The sequence below is a fragment of the Glycine soja genome, chromosome 2, assembly GCF_004193775.1.
Source record: "Glycine soja cultivar W05 chromosome 2, ASM419377v2, whole genome shotgun sequence".
NCBI lineage: Eukaryota > Viridiplantae > Streptophyta > Magnoliopsida > Fabales > Fabaceae > Glycine > Glycine soja.
The window spans coordinates 40906821-40930174 of NC_041003.1; the positions used below are offsets into that span (position 1 = coordinate 40906821).

Sequence of the window (23354 nt, forward strand, 5' to 3'; positions counted from 1 at the left end):
TAGTTCTTGGTGAAATGTCCATTTCAAATAAGGAAGAAAGAGGGGAGAGCTGTGAAAAAGACTACTTTATTTTCGTTTACAAAACAATTGAAAGCAATTCATTTTGGTGTGAAGGATCAGTCATTTCATTGTGTATGGAAAGGTTACTAGAACGAAGTATTTTTATTGAAATAAATTTTTTGAATCATTTTAAGAAGAGTATTGCTATTTGAATTTGAGCAGTTTTTTTTTAATTTAAATAATAAATATTGTGTTTTATTTAATATTTTATTTTCAACAATTATAAAAATTACGATAATTTAAAAATGAATTGACTTTGTCCAATTATTGGAACGCAGGTTTAAAGAAATATGAATTTAATATGAAAGTTAAATTAATTTGCATGTGTTGCTCAATTATTTGATAAAATTTAACTAAGTACTTAATATTTTTTTCAATTGAGTCTTTGAATTAACTTGTATTTTTTTTAATTAGGTTTTTTCATTTAATTATAGTTATAAAAAAATAACTACAAAACTTAATTAGTTCCTAAATCTAACATTGTTACCTTTGCAGGTTTGGATTGAGTATTTTTACTTCTACTAGTTTTGAACACAATATTTTTAACCTGGTTAATAATTTGACCAATATTCTCACCTTTATATGTTCACTCAATCCGAACATTCTTTCATAAATCTCTCTAAGTTTCACCCTTACAACAGTCTTACTACAGATTCACACAAGTGACTCACACGGATAATTTTTCATAATAGTAGTTAGATAAGTTCCATGTAATTAACAAATAAGAATAAATTATACTGATACCTTCTAAAGTTTTTTCAAATTAAACACAATCGCTTGTTTTTTCAACATTTACAAGAAACTTCCCATTTGAAACACTATCGTTTTAGTAAATAGTTAATTTGAATAAATAATCAATTTCATCTTCAAAATATTGAGACACTATTATTTTAGTCCCTAAAACTAATAAAATTCAACAAATATTCTTGAAAGTGCAATCTAACGCTCACTTTAGTCTAAAATTAAAAATAAAAAAAAAGCTGTAACTTAAATAATAACATTAACATATTATTAAGGACTAAAATGATAATACATAATTAAGATTAAAGATTTATTTGATAGCATGAGGACTTTTTTTTTTTTTCTGAAGCAGATAGCAAGAGGACTTATTTTGTATTTTCTTATTTTGATAGCTGTTTATATTATGAAGGATTAAAAGATGATTTATCCTTTAAAGTTTATTTTGAAGGTTTTTTCGCGCGAGCAATTCTTCAAGGGGTGGGATAGTGATGCAACCAAAGAAGCAATTCCTCAATCACATACACGAGTTTCTCAACAAGAACGAAACGCCACAAAAAAGTCGAATTCCTATTCTTTGTATTAGGCACAGGCGTGACTCGTGAAGGCTCAAGGACATAATAATCTACAGAAGGAACAAAATAAAGAGCAAAGGCAGCAATGAAAGAAAAGAAAAAGGTGAAAGTAACTTTCAACAAATTGAAACACAAACATGAGAGAATCAATTAACCTTCATGCATATCGAATCATCCGTTGTTGATTCTCTTTTTATATCCTCAATCACAATTCTGGGCGACAGAGAGAAAGATCTTATCAACAACTCAAAGTTCCTGAACAAAAACGAGAATCAGACATCATTCAAGCACTAGCAGGTGCGGAATTCTGGGAGGAATTCCAGAAGATATCCTTAAGCGCAGGGCGAAGCTGTTTGCTGCAGAACTGGTTATACTCCAAGGTATCCCCATTGTCCTTCTTGACCTCCACCACCATAAACGACGGCGTCACGGCGTAGATATCCGCGGCAATCGCCAGCTTCCCCTTCCTCCCACGCTCCTGACCCTGAAGCCTCACCTTGGTCTCGCTACTCCTGACGTCGAACTTCCCGGCCTTGGCCACCTCCTCCAGCCGCGAAATGACGGTGCTGGGCGTCCCCGCGGTGGCGAACCTCATCTCCTCCCTCCTCTTGTCCTCGAACAAGGGCGACAAATTGAACCCCTCCGACAAGGAAATTATGTGGAAAGCATTGATGGTCTCCAGCTGGCTCTCAATCTTCTCCTCCTCCAAATCCACCTTTTCGGCAGCAAGCTTCCTCGGCACCGGTTTCTTAAACCAAGAAGACTCCATCACTTTGGAAATACTAATCCTTGTATTGGGATTCGGGTCGAGAAGCTTGGTGACAAGCTTCCTGGCATCAAGAGAGAACCAGGGTGGACACTTGAAGTCCCCTCTGTAAATTTTTTTATACATGGCAACCAAATTATCATCCTGAAAGGGTAAAAAGCCTGCGAGGAGAACGTAGAGGATTACACCACATGACCATATATCAGCCTTGGCACCGTCATAGCCTTTTTTCGCTATCACTTCAGGCGACACGTACGCAGGCGTGCCGCACGTGGTGTGTAACAGCCCGTCCTCCTTGAGGTGTTCGGAGAAAGCGGTGAGTCCGAAGTCGGAGACTTTGAGGTTGCCGTGTTCGTCCAGGAGGAGGTTTTCCGGCTTGAGGTCGCGGTGGTAGACGCCGCGGCTGTGGCAGAAGTCGACGGCGGAGATTAACTGCTGGAAGTAGAGTCTTGCCACGTCCTCCTTTAAGCGGCCTTTAGAGACCTTGTTGAAGAGCTCTCCGCCGCGGACGAGTTCCATGGCAATATAGATCTTGGACTTGCTGGCCATGACTTCGTGGAGTTCGACGATGTTTTGGTGCTTCACCATCTTCATCACCGAGATCTCCCTCTTCACCTGCTCCATCATTCCGACCTTTATCACCTTTTCTTTTCCCACCACCTTCATGGCCACGTGCTGCCCTGTATTCAGGTTCCGCGCGTGGTACACCTTGGCGAACGTTCCGTGCCCCAGCACACGACCAAGCTCGTACTTGCCGTGCAGCAACGTCGACTGTCCCTCACTATTATTGCCTTTCTCTTTCTCACTCATCTTAACGCTCAGAATTGGGAATGTGGGAGAATGAAACCGAGTGCTATTACTACCCGTCTTCGACGTGTTTGCGGTGGCAATTTCTGCCGGAGCTTCTGCGTTTGGCAGGGCCACCTGCCTCAGAAGGACTCAGCCAATGACGAATTCTCATTTCTCTGCATTCCTCACTCGCCACTTGCCTTTCTTTTCCAGCAAGCTTAATGGCCCAAGGTTTCCTTCTTTTATAGAGCGGATTTCGTTAATCAACGGTGGATCAGATCGACACGTGTATGGACCATCTTCAGCCTCCATCACGGACTCGTCTTTTTCTAATCGCCGACTCGGTTCTGCACATCCAACCATGCCCGTTGGATTGGATCCATCCTATCTACACTTATCGGTTCAGTTTGTCTTCTGTTTTTATTCTCTAAACAAGAAATGAAAATAAATTATTTCTTTAATGATTATGAATCAATGTATCTAAATTAAATTAATACCTTAATTACATGCAACACAAATAGTGTGTATACAGACATAAATAGAGGCAAAGTTGAGAGATTGTTTTCATTTGATTTTAAAAAAAAATTTGTTTGATGTATATTTTTCAAATGTCAATTTAATTATTAATTTTCCTGATATTAAAGCATACTCCTTAATTGCATCATGCATGCGACACCAATGCTTGTGGGGTAGGGTCCTCCAATTATGGTATGGCGCGTGGAGGATGAGTGGGGCATGTAGGGTGGGCCCTGCCTCTGGCTGTGTGGCTGTAATGAACCAGTTAGGACTTCGATGGTCAGTTTTTTATTTTATTGACCTCACGATTACGAATATCATCATCTTCATCCATAACAATCAATATATATATATATATATATATATGATTTTGGTCCCCGCGTCTCAGGAAATTATTATTTCTACGTACAAAACAAATGAGTTAAATTAACATTTGGTCATTACACCAACACCATAGAAAAACAATTAATCAAAGTAAGTGTTAAAAGAGACAATATTCATATCTACCATCTCTATATCTTAAAAATAATTGTTATTCTTTTTATAGAAATCTTAAAAGAATTCATATTCAGTTATTATTTGACATATTTTTATGCACAATTAAGAAAACTGATTTAGCATATTTATGTTTTAGCAGTCAAAATGACTGACCGACCTTAATATAGATTTGAGTCAAATAAAATCATTAAATAATAAACTACTTTATTAAATTTTAATACAATCATATTTTTAAGTCTTAAAGTACATACTAGTATTCTTTTATCTGTTTCACTTTTTATATGATTGAAAAAATATTCTAAATTAATTGATATTTTAGAAAATCAACCCAGCATTAATTTTTTTTATGAAGAATCTTTAATGGGAGTAATTGTTATTGTATAATAAATGAGAAAAAAGTATAATAATTAAAGATATAAAGAGTGTATTAAGAGGTCACACAATACTATTTTATATTTATTTTTAAAAAATATTATTTATATTAAGAGTAGTATTTCCTCTAAACTCATATAAATAAAAAATTATTTTATATGTTGGATTCAAATATAAACAAATATAAATAATTTTATTTTTATTTAATGATATAATATATTTTGTATACTAAAAAATGTTAAACATGTTATAACTCAATTTTAGTTTTATGTTTTCGTGCTTATACTTTAACATTGGCCGAAAATAACCACAGGATATATAAATTAATTTTTTTGGTATATATTTACATATACATACATATATATATATATAGTTTAAGTAAGATTCCTTTTTATTTATTAACATTTTAATGTCCCGTTTTTTTTTTCACTGTATCTGTACCTGTACAATTTGGTCAACAAAAGATATAGAAAGAAAACAATATTATTATTCCTCAATTAATTTATAAATATAAGTAACAGTAAGTTTTATATTGCTTCATGTATAACACCCACCCACCCGTACAGACTAGACACACACACAGATATATAATTGGTACTTTACTTATTTTGATAAATTAATTGGAAATAATAATAATAATAAATAAATAAATAAATAAATAAATAAATAACGAGGAGTGATAATAGAGACCTTTTGTCAGTAGTATCAAACTATCATTTTGCATGACACTGGGAAAAAAAACTATCATTTTGCAATAAATTAATATGTGTTAATTAAATAATTGCACTAAATTATTGTATACATGTGCCTATTAACTATAATTAATTAATTTAGATAACACGACAATATATTTATATATCATTGGTTCAATTTATATGACTTTCTTTTAAAAATTTACAACTTCTTTAACATATCTATTTGTTTTTTATTCGTATCAAACATAAATCAAATCACTTTAAAATTAATTTAACATTCATCCAAACATACACTTAAAGCTAAGAAATAGAAAACAAAGAACATGCAAGTTTGGCGTAAGTTTGCAAGTGGCTTTATGATTCAAATTTCAGGACAAGATGCATTATTTTCTTTGCATGATCATTATTTTTATATTGTTTTTTTAATAAGACACCGGCAGGCAAATAACTATTATTAGAATGATAGGATATTAATATTTCATTAACTTGATGCACACAAATGGCGTAAAAACAACAAGGAAGATCAATTTTTGTAGATCGAATGCTGTTTAAATTCATTTATGTTGAAAATGAACATCTTTTTCAGTTTTTAATAAAGAAGTAAACAAATCTCTAAGCAAACATAGTTTCATGGTCTCATTGGTCTACTCAAATTTGTTACTTTTTACTGTTTTTTTTTAAAAAAAAATTATGGAGCGTAGGCACCGATTTATACAGTAAGAATTTATTCGTTAAGAGGATGAGACATATGCCCAGATGACCATCATGCATGCAACATTACCCCTCCGGGTGTGTGCAGGGGCTGGTGGGTGGATGAAGCCAAATGAACTACTGTATATTTGGATATTGGAGAGAAGATTAGTGTTTTTTTTTTTGGTGTTGGAGATTAGCATAATATTCACATTTATTAGGGAAGAAAAGTAGTATAATTTACTTTATTTTTAAGTAAAATAATATAATTGCACGTGTAAAAGTACAATTACAAAGAGGTTTAAATAATTGTTTAGTCCATTTAAATATTTAAGACAAAATTGTAAATTTGATCTTCCATTTTATCTTTAATTTCGGATTTTTTCTCCCGGTAAAATTATTCATAAATCTTATCTTCTTATTTAATCAAATCACGTAATGTTGGTCCTCCAGCCTATAATTGGACGTTGACTGTGATAAAGTAATATTGGCGATCACTTGTCATGTTCTGATTGGTCAATGAAAACAACAATGCATTTTCCATGGAGTTGACATCCAATGAGAACATGACACGTGACAGTCATCATCTAACAAGACCATGATACACTTGTCAGTTAATATTCTTTTGTAACAGTCAACGTTCAATTGTGGATTAGGGGACCAACATTGTAGTTTGATTAAATATCAGGACAAAATTCGTAAATAATTTTGCCGGAAGACAAAATCTAAAATTGGAGACAAAATAAAGGATAAAAAATACAAATTTTTCAATATTTAAATTTTTTGGTTTTAGATATTTTCTATGGTTAAATAATAATGCTTACATATAACACACAAACAACATTGATAATCCATTAACTTGTCACGTTATCAATACATCTAAAAGAATAATTACATATAATTTTGTTGTGAACTGTGTATTTAAATTTCTAATCAACTATTCTAAGCATATGAAAATTTAAAAATACAGCTTAGTAGTTTATTAAAAAATAATTACACATGAATGTCTTAACATGACAAGTTAATGGTTGTCCATAATGCTCTTTTGTCATAATTTAATATTGTTGTTTACTAAAATAAATCTTAAAGGAATAAATCAAAACAAAAATGTTTAAAGACTGAATTTCAAATTCTCTTATTTGATAGGAATCAAAATTAGTTATTTATCTTAATAATATTTATTGTCTCGGAACATGTCATCCGTAGTTTAACAGCAATGTTTGGTACTGTGTTCTCGAACTCAAAATTGCATCAAAATGGAAGCAATTACAAGTAGCTTCCATGTTTTTTTTTTTGTAACAATTTAACGTGATTTGAACAACTTGAAGCAGATCTAAACACTCACTAATAGCAGTGGTCCAAAAACAAAAAACAAAACTTGTTTTTTAAAGTTATTGAGAAGGACTTTTTTATGGCGTTTGTGTAGGTTCCTTTCAGATACAAGTTACAACTATCTTTTTCGTTTTTTCTCATATGTATTATTACAGTATTATAATTCTATTCGATTCAGTACCTTGTAACTAACAGGTTTGAAAATTCAAATTACTTCTAATTGAGTAGATGCACATAAGAAAATGTTTGAGTCACTAATCAATTCGTAAGACTGCTAGTACCGATCCATACATCGCGGATTAGTAATTAAGCAATAAATAATGTTATTACATGCATGAGCTGAGATTGCAATCACGTTTTAAAATTGGTTCAAGACTCTGCATTTAATTATAGATGCAAATGTTTTATTTTATTCTTTAAGTGGATCGAATTTTAAGCTTTTTTTGCTGCAAACTTTTGTAAGTTGAATAAAGGATGATAATACTAATAATTAATAAAATAGTACTGTACATTATACATGGTTACTTCGACATTGACCCAACTAGAGTTTTTGCTGGTCTTTGTTTCGTCCTTTTGTGACATCTATTTAAATTTAAATTCAATATAGATCAGGCATATATAACTATACTCCGAAGATCTTTTCCCCACACTTATGTATTCTGGCATTGGTTGTGTTTATGGTGGATATCGAAGGTTGATTGTGTGATCCCCCGTGGTCGAGACTCGAGGGTCTTGTTATCCTGTCCTTGTGTTTTGTTTAGATTAAGAGAGAAATAAATATATATAAAAAAAAGAATGAAAAGAATACATAACCAATGCCTGAAAAAACTATAAATGATAAAAATAAAATAAGAAAAATTAATTGTTTTAATGCATGAAAAAAATGAGAAAGAAAGAATTTAATAAATTATATGTAAAACATTTATATACTAATTAAATTTTTTCTTTCCATTACGTTTTAGTAACAAATTATTTGTTTTTATTTGAAAAAATTATGTTATAAAAATTATTTTTTAAGAAATTTGAAAAAGTAATCTAAATATTTATTATATTATTTTTCATAAAAAAATTAATATTTATTTATTTGTGTTAAAAAATGTATTTATTTTTTTTAAAAAAAACATATATAGATCGTCATTTGATGTTAACAACTGTAATATATCTCTAAACAATAGAATGATAATTTCATTTTTTTAAAATGCTCAAATTGTATTTATGATGTTATCTTGACCTATTTCTGTTTCACTATTTTCCAACCTATTATTGATAAGTTGTTTTTGCTGCTACTTTTACCTATGTTCTACTCACTAATTTTTCAATCTATTATTGGTAAATTGCTTTTGCTTTAAATTCAGATTAATCGTACGTAAAGTGTTGTGACGTTTTTATTATAATGTTCTCCCATCAGGAAATACTCAGCCACCGCTCAGACAGTCAAATCTCAACCATCGGTTTCTTCTTTATTACTCAGAAAGAAAGGCACTAATAAATAGAGTTGGAAATTAATTTTGTTCAACTTTAAATTGAAGAAATGGATTCATTACCATGAGACTTGTCAGCTTAGTTTCTTGTAATTTGGGTTGTTAGTTTCGTTGCACCTTGTAAACACTCAGATTGACGGTGGTTAAAGGTGGAGAAGTATTTTTTTTATTCATAAAAGTAGAAAATATTATAAAATTTATTATAACTAATCAAATGAGTTAGACCAGGTGAAAAAGTAGTATGTCGGCAAATTTACGAAGGAGGGTTGCTTTTGAAAACTATTTATCGAACAGGGTTTGTTTTAAAACAATTCACGGGGGGGTCACTTTTGGACGTGGGTGCCGCCATTGACACTGGCGGGAAGCTTGAACCGCCAGTGGTAATGGCGGGATAGGGGGTGCCGCTATTGCCATTTGCGGGACAGGGGAGAAAGGTGTCGCTATTGCCATTTGCGGGACAGGGGAGAAGTGCATGCCGCCATTCCTCCTGGCGGGACATGCCTACGTGGCCAGTCCCACCATTGGAGCTGGCGGGAAAGGCTATGGCACTGTTTTTTGATGCAGTTGATGCAGCCTGATGGGACTGAAGCATGGGACGAACCGTGATGAGTGAAGCCTGCACCTAGGTTCACATGCTATCTCTGAAAAAAAAATTTGATGCTAGGGTTGAAGTACTTCACATGCACCCAGTTGTAGTTTTAGAGGAGAGTAGGGCACTATATTGGGATAGGAATTTAGAAATGACACAGCTAGGAGGTGACTTCCATACAGACTTAGTTTAATAATGGTGTGTAAATTTACGTTGTAGATAACTTTTTGCTTTCTTTAAATAGAGCAAACTTGCAATCACCACACTCAGCATTTAGAATTTGAGACTGAAGAGAGTATTGTGAAAGAGGAAGAAAGAGTTTCTTTCAACTTTGATTATACAGTAAGGATGTTTTATATTTATTTAAATAAAGTTTTCTTTCATTTTGTTTATTTATTATGTACAAATTTTTTATTTTGAAGTAACAAATATTATGGTTAGAATGAAATTTGAAGCTCATATTTAAGTGTATTAATTTTGTAAATTACATTTTAAATTTAAAAATTATTAGTAGTAATTATTTGTAAGCCTTTTTGTTAATGGTTTTTGCGTTTGAAGTATTATTTGACATATAATTTAATTTAAGACAAAAAATAATTACATGCTATTTGTTAAGTATTTTGTGGTTTGTTCTGAGTACGAAGTTTCATTTTACTTGTAATAAAATTTAGTATAAGTTAACAAAAAGAAATTGTAATTTTAATTATAAAAACAATAAGAAAAATATTACCAATTTTAAAAGTCCTGTCATTTAAATTTACTAACATAAAAACTAGCATGGGAATAACAATTTTTCGTTACTATATTTATTAGTAATTTATTGATTTTTAATAATGTTAAAAGAAGTTTACTTGGATTTGTAGATTATTTTATACTAGATCAGGTGTAATACTTCTCTAATTTTTGAAAAATAATAGGTGAATATTTTATCTCTCCAAGCAATCACTAGTGCAGAAAATTAAAAAATATAGTTGAATTAATTCTTTAACACTCACTAATTTTGTATCTCTTTGTTTTTATCACATATATCATATTAGTTATTATACTTGAATTGTATATATTTCTTTTATCTCCTTGTCTCACTAAGTTTCAAATTAGTTGTTGACCGAGTATTTTTTGCCTTACATATACGTGCATCTAGTTTAATTAATTAACCATTGAGACTATTCAGTGGAAATGGTTCACAATTACGCCTTATTTGTCTCTCCTCCACTCCTATATATAGACAGTATACTTTCCTACTAATTTTCTCATATGTATATATATGATATATCCTTCATTACCGAATATATCTCATTTGAGTTAAGTAAGTTGTTCTCGTTAATTAGTACTGAAAAACGGCTTGGAAGATACAAATATTGGGGCGCTTAGACGTGTTGGGCATGTTCCGTCTGAAATTTTTTTAAGTGTAATCCTTTCATTTATAACCCTTCCATTTTGTGTCTGTCTGGAATTTTTTTGAATTGAGGGAGCGTATATGAATTAATTTTATTTGAAGTAATGATTTTATTTGTTAGACTAAAATTTGAAGGTAAAGTTTAAGTGAATTAATTTTTGTAATTAGAATTTTTATTATAAAATTAGTATGAGTAATAATTTATTTTAAAACTACTATTGTTATGATTAATTATTTTTAATTTTGATGATGTAGGTATATCATGAATTCAATTATTACAATGTTGTATTTCAACGGAAGAGTATATGAAGATAATGATGGTGTAATATTTGAAGGCAGTAAAAAGGCCATTCAGATTAAACGCGGAATTAGTTTCAATGGTTTGAAAAAAAAATTGGAGATAAGGTAAAATTAGAAAATAATGAAATTATTTCTACTATAAGTTGTAGATTTTTAGTTTCAGGAAAATATGTTGCGTTGCAAATTTGTGATGACGAAGATGTTGAAACTATGATCGAAAGTTTTCAACAACAACAGCAAATGTCAATTCTAGAATTGTACGTAGAAAAAGATGTTGCTGGTGGTTCGATGTTTCATGCTGCAAATTCTGTTACGTCATGTGGACGTAATGTATCTCATCATGAGTCGGAACTGCCAAGAAATATAAGCAATTTACATGATGATGAAGATGATGATGATGATGATTATCTTGCATCTAACTCATACGTTGAAGAGTCTTTCAATGAAGATGATAGTGATGATGGAATATCTGATACAGACGATGAAGTCACTGACATCGTTGAACCAGTTTCAATTGTTCACCCAACCGAAGGTAAATGTTTGTGAAATACAAAATTAGTTGAATACATCTATCTTTTTATGAGAATTGTATTTAATGGTAACTAAATAGGAGTAGTTTGTTGACATGATTTTTTTTAAAATTATTAGGTGTACCACAAATTCAAAATCCATTTTGGAATGATGCTATGCATTATAATAATATCAATTGGAGTCATCCGGACGAGGAGGACATTTGTGGTCTGGACATGCCAACGAATTTTAATGTTGGACAAGAATTATATGTTGGCATGGATTTTGACAGTAAAGATGCGGTCAAAAATGCACTGAAACAATATGTGATGAAAGTGCATCAAACTTTTAAGGTTGTTGAAACGAAATCACACAAATATATCGTTTGTTGCCCCAACAACACCGAAGAGTCTCCTTGCCCTTTTTATATGAGGGCAATTTTATCCAAAAAAACTGATGCATGGAAAGTGACACAATGGGGTGGACCGCACACATGTCTAAATATGACTATGACACAAGACCATGAGAAGCTTGATTCAAATTTAATTGCGACTTGCGTAGTAGGTACGTTTTTTATGTTCATCTTATCCTACTTTTGTGTTATTTGTTATTTTAATTTGTAATTTTATTTTATTATTTGAATTACAGGCATGATCAGAGAAGATCCATCAATAAAAATTTCTTTGATTCAAGAAAGGATAAATAGTGAATTTTCCTATAAGGTTTCATACAGAAAAGCATGGATGGCCAAACAAAAGGCGATTGCAATTGAATATGGCGATTAGGAAGAGTCGTATGCGAAACTCTCGTCATGGTTAACACATATGCAAAATCATTCTCCTGGCTCTTACTTTCAAATACTACATGACGATTTTATTGTTGGTAATAGGGCAAGTCGCGAACATCGTCAATTTCATCGAGTATTTTGGACATTTGGTCAATGCAAAGAGGCTTTTAAGTACTGTAAGCCAATCATACAAGTTGACGGCACACATTTATACGGCAAATACCGTGGGACCCTGTTAATGGCCACATCGCAAGATGGAAATGGTGGTGTTCTTCCTCTAGCATTCGCCGTGGTCGAAGGCAAGACGCTAACAACATGATCATGGTTTTTGGCCGACTTGCGTGAACACGTCACAAATAAGAATGGAATTTGTCTAATATCTGATTGTCACGCGAGTATAAAGTCTGCTGTCGCTAACGAACATCTTGGTTGGCAACCTCCCCACGGTTATCATGTGTACTGCGTCCGACACATAGCCAGCAATTTCAATCGCAAATTCAACAACGCGAAACAAAAAGAGATGTTCAAGAAATTGGGTAAGGTTTATTTTATACATTAATTTAATTTGAGTTTGATGTCTACGTACAAATTTTGATGATAACAAATTTGATGCAGCGTACACTTCTTGCAAGCATGTGTTTGATCAAAAATTAGAAATATTTCGTCAACTGAGTCCAGCCATAGCAAGATGGATTGATCGCATTTCAAAGGAAAAATGGAGCATGGCTTACGATACATCTGGATGACGATATGGTCACATGACAACCAACCTATCAGAATGTGTGAATAAGGTGTTGAAAGATTGTCGCAGCATTCCAATAACAGCGTTGGTCAAGTCAACATATAGTAGGTGTCGAAAGTACTTTGTTGATCGTGGTCACCAAGCCCAAAGACAATTAAGAGAAGGCCAAGTTTATTGTTCTAAGCTTGTTATAGAACTTAGGAAAAATCAAGAATAAGCTTGTTCGCACATCGTTCGCGTGTACGATATCCACTCGACAAGGTTTGAAGTAGAGGAGACCTTCAATCCTATAACGCAATGTGGCGGACAAAAATGGGCAGTTAACTTGAATGGCCATTATTGTCAATGCGGAAGGTATTCTGCGCTTCACTATCCATGTTCACACATTATTGCAGCTTGTGGTTACGTGAGCATGAACTACTACCAATATATAGATGTTGTTTACACCAATGAGCACATCTTAAAAGCATACTCCGCACAGTGGTGGCCTCTTGGGAATGAAGCGGCAATTCCTCCTTCTGATGAGGCATGGACACTAATCCCTGACCCAACTACAATTCGTGCGAAAGGTCGACCAAAATCAACAAGGATAAGGAATGAGATGGATTGGGTCGAACCATCTGACCACCGACAAAAATGTAGTAGATGTGAAGCTGAAGGGCACAATAGGCGCCGATGTCCAATGCAATCTGACCGTGGGAGTAATTCATTTAATTGATTTATGTATGTTACATGACTGACTTGTATTGCTTTAGGTTTTGTTCAATGTATTTACTTGTTGGTCTTCAATGAAATCGTCAGTTACTTTTTGTTGAATGTGTGCTTCTAATGAAATAAAATTACATTTAGAAGTTGAAATAAATGGAGTGGATCAATCGAGGTTGAGTGACATTGGTGTTGATCGTTAGTTAGAAACGTTAGTGTCTAAGTATTTTGTTTACCTTAGTTTTTTTAACTATCTACAATGACAAACTATGGACTTAGTCATTATGGTTTAGTGTCTAAGTATTTTGGTTTAGTGTTTAGGGTCTAAGCCTTAGGTTTTAGTGTTTAGAACTATGGGATTAGGGCTAAGTTTTTTTATTTGAAGGGTTAGGGTTAGTTCTTATTTTTTTAGGGGTTAGGGGTTAGTTCTTATTTGTTAGGGGTTAGGGCTAAGTTTTTTTTATTTTAGGGTTAGGGTTAATTTTTTTAATTTGAAGGGGTATGGTTACTTCTTATTTTTTTAGGGGTTAGGGGTTACTTCTTATTTGTTAGGTGTTAGGGCTAAGTTTTTTTATTTTAGGGTTATGGTTAATTTTTTTTATTTGAAGGGTTAGGGTTACTTCTTATTTTTTAGGGGTTAGGGGTCACTTCTTATTTGTTAGGTGTTAGGGCTAAGTTTTTTTTATTTTAGGGGTAGGGTTAATTTTTTTATTTGAAGAGTTAGGGTTACTTCTTATTTTTTTTAGGGGTTAGGGGTCACTTCTTATTTGTTAGGTGTTAGGGCTAAGTTTTTTTTATTTTAGGGTTAAGGTTAATTTTTTTAATTTGAAGGGGTATGGTTACTTCTTATTTTTTTAGGGGTTAAGGGTTACTTCTTATTTGTTAGGGGTTAGGGCTAAGTTTTTTTTATTTTAGGGGTAGGGTTAATTTTTTTTATTTGAAGGGTTAGGGTTACTTCTTATTTTTTTAGGGGTTAGGGTCACTTCTTATTTGTTAGGTGTTAGGGCTAAGTTTTTTTTATTTTAGGGTTAGGATTAATTTTTTTTATTTGAAGGGTTAGGGTTACTTCTTATTTTTTTAGGGGTTAGGGGTTATTTCTTATTTGTTAGGGGTTAGGGTTTAGCTCTAATATTTTAGGGTTTAGGGTTTAGGGTTTAGTTCTTATTTTTTATTTTAGGGTTTAGTGCTTATTTTTTAGGGGTTAGGGTTAAGTTTTTTATTTGAAGGGTTAGGGTTTAGTTCTTATTTTTTAGGGAAATAAAATTACATTTAGAAGTTGAAATAAAATTACTTTTTTCTGAATGTGTACTTCTAATGAAATAAAATTACATTTAGAAGTTGAAATAAAATTACTTTTTTTTAAGGGTAAGGGTTTAGTTCTTATTTTTTAGGGTTAGGCTTAGTTTTTTTATTTTAGGGTTTAGGGTTAGGGTTTAGTTCACGTTGGAGTTCATCGTTACTTAGAAACATTAGTTTTTTCCTTTTGGCTACCTTTGTTATTTGGTTTAGGGTTCATTGATTATTATAGTTTGGTACACGACTTAAATTCTATCCATAAGTAAGCCTTAATAAACTGAATATCATACATTATGCCATGAATGTCAAATTACAAATATACAACAAAGCCTTAATAAACGGAGACATGCAAATCATTCATTTTGGTGTCCGTGGTGCCGTGAGGATGTGCCACATGGTCATTCCCATCTTCGTGCTTGGCGATCAGGATTTCTTCTGCCCCGATGCCTCCCCGCTTCTTCTTCGTCAGCCTCGGCAGAAAATGCGTGACGCAAATCAACACCGAATAAGTCACCCGTATTAGGTATTTGTCCCGGTACATTCCATTGTGTTCCTAACAGGGCATGATATTGCTGTGAAGGGGTCATTGTGGGCCATGAAAAATGAGCTTGTGTTTCCGCAACACCACCGAACGATTGCTGGCTTGCAGAAGTATCAGTGTGATGACCCTAAAAAGGATACTGATACATCTGTGTCGGATACTCAGCAAATGTTTGTGGCGTGTAATACATTCCATGGCAACGCTCCGCCATTTGTTGGGAATATTCTTCCGCTTCAATAGTGTTCCTTCTTCTATCTATCCCCTGAGTTTCAATACTTGACTGAAGCATGTGAAACTGTTGTGCGGGAAATTGACGCTCTGATGCGGGACCATGTGACACTGGCTCAGTGACTCTCTCTTGCTCTTCGGATAAAATTGTAATTTTTTCCACATAAGGCACGAAATCATCAACTGTCCATGTATTCCTCCCTTGAGGAGACACCATGCATTGTAAAGTCTCCGCAACTTTAGCCTGCAATTATAAGGGTAAGAAAATTAATGGCCATCATTAAATAAAAGTTCAAGTTAAAATTTGAAAAAAATTAAAAAAAATACCAATGTAGCCGTCTTTGCATTTTCTGGGTCAACAAACATCTTTGTCTTTCGCCTATACCAGACCATGTAATCTGAGTTAAAACTCAATAGGCCTTCTTGTCGGGGATAAGCGTCGACCCTAAATGCATGACGATTATTCCACTGCTGAATCATTGGGGCAAACAATTGCCCCCAATTTTCGTCATGTTTCCCCTTAAATGTTATGCCATGAATGTTTAGGGGTTGTGAAGGAGACTCTGGAACTGGTTGCTGCATCCCAAATTGTCTCAAGACTCTGTCCGGTTGGTGCCATTCAATAACTTGGAAACAAATTAGTGGCACCACCGCGTACCACGCGAGACTTCCAACTAAACAAACGGGAGACAACAATGATATAACGGTTGATGGGTAAGGCTCCCACACAAACTGCATATAACAACATAGTTGTGAACATTGTAGTAAAATAAGACATATAATTTTTTATTTTACAAATACAGTAGCATGATTCTTACCTCATGATGTTTCATAATATCCAACTTGCGACGAAAAACTTTCACATCATCATTGCCGATATGTTGGTTTCCACGTCACAGCCACCTACAAAGAATAAAATTTAATATACCCTAAAACCATTTATTCTATTCAAATGAAAGACGCTGTTAAAAATGACTAACCTGTGCCCTAGTGGTATATTTTCTATTTGGGAAGGAGTCCTCTTTGGAGCCAAGGTTGGACATCGTTCCCATGCCCACAATTGTAGTAAGATGCGCATACCTCCGATTGATTTAGTTTTATAATCGATGGCACTGCACATCTCTCTGTATAGAAAACCAAGTACGGCAGCTCCCCATGCATATCTGCTACATTCTTCAAAGTCACGTAAAAATTGAAGGTACCTTAGCGAAACTCTGTTACTGGTTTTGTCAACGAACAAGACACCTCCAATAAATCTCAGTATCCATGCACGGGAAAACCTTCGTACTTGTTCTTCGTAGTCATCATTATTAATTTGATCAAAATGGTGAGTCAGCCAACTTAATTTAACCACACTACCTTTAATTTCACCTTCTTGTGGTCTGACTCCCAATAATTCCTCACATAAATCAGCCCAATCAAGATTTGTTGGACCGATAAATGGTAAACCATCCACACTTATACCTAACAACACAGACACGTCTTGTAGAGTGATAGTACACTCTCCGCATCTCATATGAAACGTATGTGTTTCCGGCCTCCATCTTTCTATCAGAGCACTAATTAGTGAGGCATTTATTTTTAAGTATCCCATCTTGATAATCCACCCGAAACCAGATTATTGAAGAAAAGGAAAAATTTGCTCTGGAATTTGTTCTTCCCCTTGATACGTGGGGACAGCTCGTCTGATATGTAATTTCCTTTCTTCTTCCCCATTCCAAACATGTTCTGAAACATGCTTAGGTTGCATCCATAATACATCAGTATCGATGGGACCAGATTTAATGTTAATATGTGATGAAGATGATGATGAAGATGTCATTGCTACTGCAAAATAAAATATAATACATGTGAAGAAAACTTTAATTTATTATTAAACTTTAAATATATAACAATAAAGTTGTAAAAAATCAAACTGGCCAATTTTTAATATATTCTATACATAAATTAAAATACATGTGAAGAAAACTTTAATTTATTAGTAATTTTTTTTCTACAATTAACAAATAAATAATTGAATAAAATATCGACTAACAAATTATTTATAATACAAACAAATATTGAAATGCAAAAAATCATTTCAACAATATATATACAAAAATAATAATAATGTACAATGTATAATCACGTAAATTTTATAAAACAAATAATATTAACGTACAAATTAAAACTAACAAATAATATATATACCATTCTAACTAAAAAATAATTAACTAAAATAATATTAAATTATCAACTCATTTATTTAAAATACAAAATTATAATACTAAAAAGATAAATTTACGTGTGTCAAGTGTCTAATATTACAATTATTTATTTAAGTGTCAAATATTTAATATTACAAAAACTAAAAATTTACGTGTGTCTAAAATTTATAAATATATACCTAAAACTAATATTAACTTGTGCCTAATACTAAAAAATCTAATATTAGGTATGTCATCCTAAAGTATCATGTATGTATATATATTTATTAGGCTAAACTATCATCCGTCTAAATATATACCTAATACTACAAAAGCTAATATCACATATATAAAATTTAAGAATATATACAACAACTAAATATATATACACGTAATATTTTTATACTAACTAAACAAATATATAATATTCTTATCAATTATACTTACTCATACAATTTTTTTTTTACGAGAGATTAAGTTATAAAATAATTTCTTATTTAAAACTCATAAAAATAATTAGTTTGTCAACCCCTACAAAAGTACATCATATATTTTAATTCTACGAATAATTAAGAATACAATTAATTTAGATTCTATACAACATATGTAGTATACAAATAAAATAAATTTAGAAAAATAATTGAAACAAGTTGATAAGAAAGAATAATTATTTTAGAAAACTTTATATTTCTTGAGTTAGAATATATTTTATTTTACAGATATTTCTAGAATTCATAATAAAATTCTCATTCTTTGATAAAAAAAAATTAATAATAATATTCTATGCTGTAATTACTACTAATACTAAAATATTATATACAAAAACCAAATAATATCTAACAATATATACAATAACTAAATAAAATTTTAATTCTAACCTAACCAAATAATATTTTCATACTAACTAACCTAACATTGGAATATCTATTAATACGTAAAAAATAATAACACAATAGCTACTCATACGAACTAATTTAAACTTAGAACTTTTGTTAATAATAACTAACCTACTATTTACATACTAACTAACTTAGAATATTTGTTAATACTAATACTAACTAACTTAAACTTATAATATATATTAACATATTTACTTTGAAAATACTTACCAGGAATTTATGTCCAAGACAAGGATAAGGGCACTTGAAGGATGAAAGCACAGCAACAACAACAAGCACTAAATTTCAAAGAAATTTGAACCATGAGTACAGCACAGCAAGCACAACACAAAGCACAATAATCTCTCACACTCAAGAAGAAAGAAAGAGAAAGCAAACTCAGTAAGTAAGCTAAGGAGGAATGTAAGCGTAAAGAATGAGTTCAACATTTTTTTTTATAGCTGAAAACTTAAACCCCAACGTTCAAAATTTTTTAACGTTCACATGCAATTTTTTAACATTCACATGCTATATAGTAGGCTTTTCAGAACTGAAAACTAAACACTGCAAAGCCTGGAACGCGTGAACCCTAGGTGCAGGAGGTGCAGGCAGGAGGGTTAAAGCGTGAACCCTAGGTGCAGGGAGGTGCAGGCTTCAGTCCCATCAAGCCTATCCCGCCAGCTCCAATGGCGGGACTAGCCTTCTCCTCCCATCCCGCCAGCAGCAATGGCGGCACCCCTCCCCCTCTCTCCTAGTCAGCCCCTATCCCGCCATTGTCACTGACGGTTCAAGCTTCCTGCCAGTGTCAATGGCGGCACCCACGTCCAAAAGTGACCCCCCCGTGAATTGTTTTAAAACAAACCATGTTCGGTAAATAGTTTTCAAAAGCAACCCTCCTTCGTAAATTTGCCGTAGTATGTCAGATGATGAACAAATATATTTGTATTTCTCTTCAGATATATATTTTCATTTTAAATATGTTTATATTATTTTATATTCTGATAATTACTGTTTTATTCTAATGTCTTACTTTAGCCTTTTTAATTATTTATTTATATTTTCTGTCCTTATACTTATTATTATAATGACGAAGACTGATGTATATATTTCGCTTGGCATTGCTGTTTGATTAACTATATGGATGTCACATATCAATCATATGTTCAAATTTCTTTCGTCAAACACTTTCTCATTTTTTTCTCAACCTCCCTGCAATGTTTTCTCACTTCCTCTCATCTAGAACTAATTTATTGGCTGCGAGTTTATGACTTGTAGCATTTGTTTTCTTTCTTTTTTCCCATCTAATTTACAAATTTCTATTGGGATATATAGGTTTGATGTTTTAAGAGTCCAAACCATATGTATCACTATTGCGGACCACCACAGCCAACACCCAACAACCATGCCAACGGTTTCTACAAAGAAAATCACGAAGCTTAATTTGTTTTAATTATCTCTAAGACAATAGAGCTCTAGGTACGTTTCTCTTGTAATTATATGACCAGAGATCTGATAAATACCAATAATTAATAGCAAGTAACAAAAATTTTCTCGAATAATTGTTTTGCACTAGATGGGATCTCAAGTTCCAAAATGCGGTGGGCACCAATATTCTACGAGATGCCATCATGTGAAATGATAAATTGAGTGACATCCTTGCTTGTCTTCATAGTTCTTCATAGTATGGTGTTTTCTTTTGTTTAAGTAATCACTAATCAGTGGTTGAGAGTGTCCTTTCCCGGCATTTGATACCACACATGCATTGCCTAGTCCAGTCACCATCTTGATTTTGGTCATATGTACCTACCACGAATTTAAGTTTGAAAGATACCTACCATAATTTGCAAAGATAAATAGTGGGCCCAACCTGAAAAGGAGAGAAGAGATCATGCTCACATATACATACAAATTTAGTTTACACATACACACACACACACTAACTACTGGACATGTGAATACGACCGTTTGGCATATGGTATTATACATGAATTAGTGAACAACAAAAATTATTCAGAAAAATGATTCAAAATAGTATATATGATTAAAATATTTATTCAGAAAAAGGTCTATGCTTGATCAACTCTATATCTGCAATTCAAACAAGGAAGAAACTAGTCGACTCAATTCAATAAAAAATGGTTGAATTTAAACTCTATTCTATTTTTTATGAACTACTTTTTCTTTTAACTTAATAAATTCACAAACTGTTAGTTCTCTTGAGCTTGCAATCTCATCAACATCAAGTCCTGGACTTTATAAATTGTCATTTATTACTTTAATCATTTTGTATTGTGCAAAATGACAGTGGAAAACCAAAACAAAATAATGACTAATTAATGGATAATTTCTTACAAAGCCAGAGACTAAAGGGAAGATTTTAATTTGTAAAATTAGAGACTAAAGGGATCGGTAGATTCGATACTTCACAAACTTAAGGACTAGAACTAGATTTTATTCAAGGTAATATGCATAATTCATACTTCAATATATTTAATATAGATATTTTATACTCTCAACCCTAAGCTAGGTTCTACCCTAACCAACCCACACTTGATCCATTTTCGGCACTTTCTCATATTCTAACATCTAAAGAGCTTTAAGTTATCATCAGCATTCATGGTTTATAGTTATTAATGTACTTTAAGACTCAGCTCAAATATCAATTTCTCAACTGCATAAACGATCAACGCTACTATTAAATTGACAAAATTTACACACAACATTAAAAAGACAATTACAAAATCCTCAAACACAAGTTCATCATCTAAAGCTACAATTATTAGAGTTCTTAACCCCCACATAACATTGGCCCAACACATCGCATAATAAGTACCATTAGCACTTTCCACGTGACAGATGACATCAATTGATTGATGTCGACGTAAGATTCCAGGTTTAATTGTCATATTCAGGTGGGCATGTTGAGCGAGTGAGTCATCAAGTTCTAGCACAATAAAAACTTCAAATAAGTGTACATAAACTCTGTAGTTAAACTCTGTTGGCCATATGCTTACTATCATTGGTATCTATCCTTTTCCGTGGATACCCTTCCTTTATAAAATTGGTACATTTGAGTTGTAATGCAAAGTTTAGGTTCATTTTTCTATATAAAGAATGGTTAGGACTGTAGCCTGAGAATCTCCCATGTGCATGTGTAGATTTGTTCAGGCACACTGCACATGTATCGAGGGGAAAGTTTATCCTGCTTTTGCTTATCTCTTCAATGCATAAATCTTAGTTTCAAAGGGAAAATTCTTTGTCTGCCAAGTAGTGTCTGGAAAAAGATAATGCCCCCAACCGGTTTAATTATGCATATTGTCTCAAGATTTTATTTTTAAATGAAAAGTACCATGGAATTTCGCATATGGAGAGCACCGGTTCATCCAATATTATAAAAAAAGGACAGAAATCAATGTTTTTAAGACCAAATGAATGGTTCAACTATAGTTGAAACTTGAACATTTAATAATTAAATACATATTTTTAATATTATATAATAAATTAATATAAATTTTAAGAAAATGAAGTTCAAAAAATTTAAATTAACATAAAAAATCGTGTTAAATGTTTAAAAAGATAAAATTTTCAAAATGCATATATTTGAATAATAACAATTCATGTGTACATCTCATACGAGCCTTTATTTATTTAAAAAGAGAATTTTTTTTAAAAAAAATATGGTTCACGCTGGTTTGGTACTAGTTTTTACCCGATTAACCAATTATTGCTTGTTTGAACCAATGACTTAGAGTGTGTTTGAATACACCTTATGAATGAAAGAAATCATGCCAAATTCATCAATAACATGTAAGCTAAAATGGATAGCTTCTTGATTGACGGAAAATCAATTCGCAACACCTGACCAAACAGACCCTTAATCTGTTTCGAGTTCAACCAGTTAAACCAATTGGTCTAATCCGGTTTTTTAAAATTATAACTGAGTCTGGAACTTGTAAGAGTGTGAGGCATAGGCATATATAGTAAGGCAGAGGAGGTTGGATATTGTTCATTCAGCTTTTGGCCTCAAATAGATGCATGCTTCTTTTGCAAATATGGAACATTATGGGAAAGCACAGAATCCAACCATGTTTACTTGACCATCGCCTTGATATTTCTACAAAAAAAAAAAAGAGACTGTGTCAAGTTTACGAGCACAATCCCATTCAATATATCCGAACATTTTCTTTTCCCTTTTATTGTCGGGGTTACATTTGGCTGAGGTGAAATAAGAAGATCACTTTATATTAAAAGATAGAGTTATAACAGTTGAAATTGAAAAAATAGAAGAGATCAATGGCTTAAGCCATGATAAATCATATGTACATAGATGACAAACTATGAGCTTGTTAAAGTTTTCTCTATTTTTCTCTCTAACATATACATCCTACTTTCGAATTTTAATCCTTATTGCAGAAAAGGTAGGATAAAATTCAATCAAAGCCACCAAAGTGAAATTTGATTCAAGTAATTCTCGGAAAAGAGACTCTGTTTTGTGACACTTGTGGTTGTGGTAACAATGCCAGGTAGAGGGATCATGTAGTCTTGAACATGTGAGTTTTACATTATTATCATAACGCTCCAACTCATTGAACTAATAGATTAATTATATTAAAAAAATAATATCATTATATATAATACTAAATTTTTTAATATATATTTAATACACATATGAGTTTACATAATA

General features: G+C 32.4%; 1 protein-coding gene across 1 annotated transcript; it reads right to left on the reverse strand.

Annotated features, from left to right (window-relative positions):
- Positions 1–1356: 1356 nt before the first annotated feature.
- Positions 1357–3159, reverse strand: LOC114394244 (CBL-interacting serine/threonine-protein kinase 6-like). Its single transcript, XM_028355922.1, has one exon. The coding sequence runs from the start codon at positions 2947–2949 to the stop codon at positions 1657–1659; it is 1293 nt and encodes a 430-aa protein (XP_028211723.1). The 5' UTR covers positions 2950–3159; the 3' UTR covers positions 1357–1656.
- Between the last annotated feature and the right edge of the window lie 20195 nt (positions 3160–23354).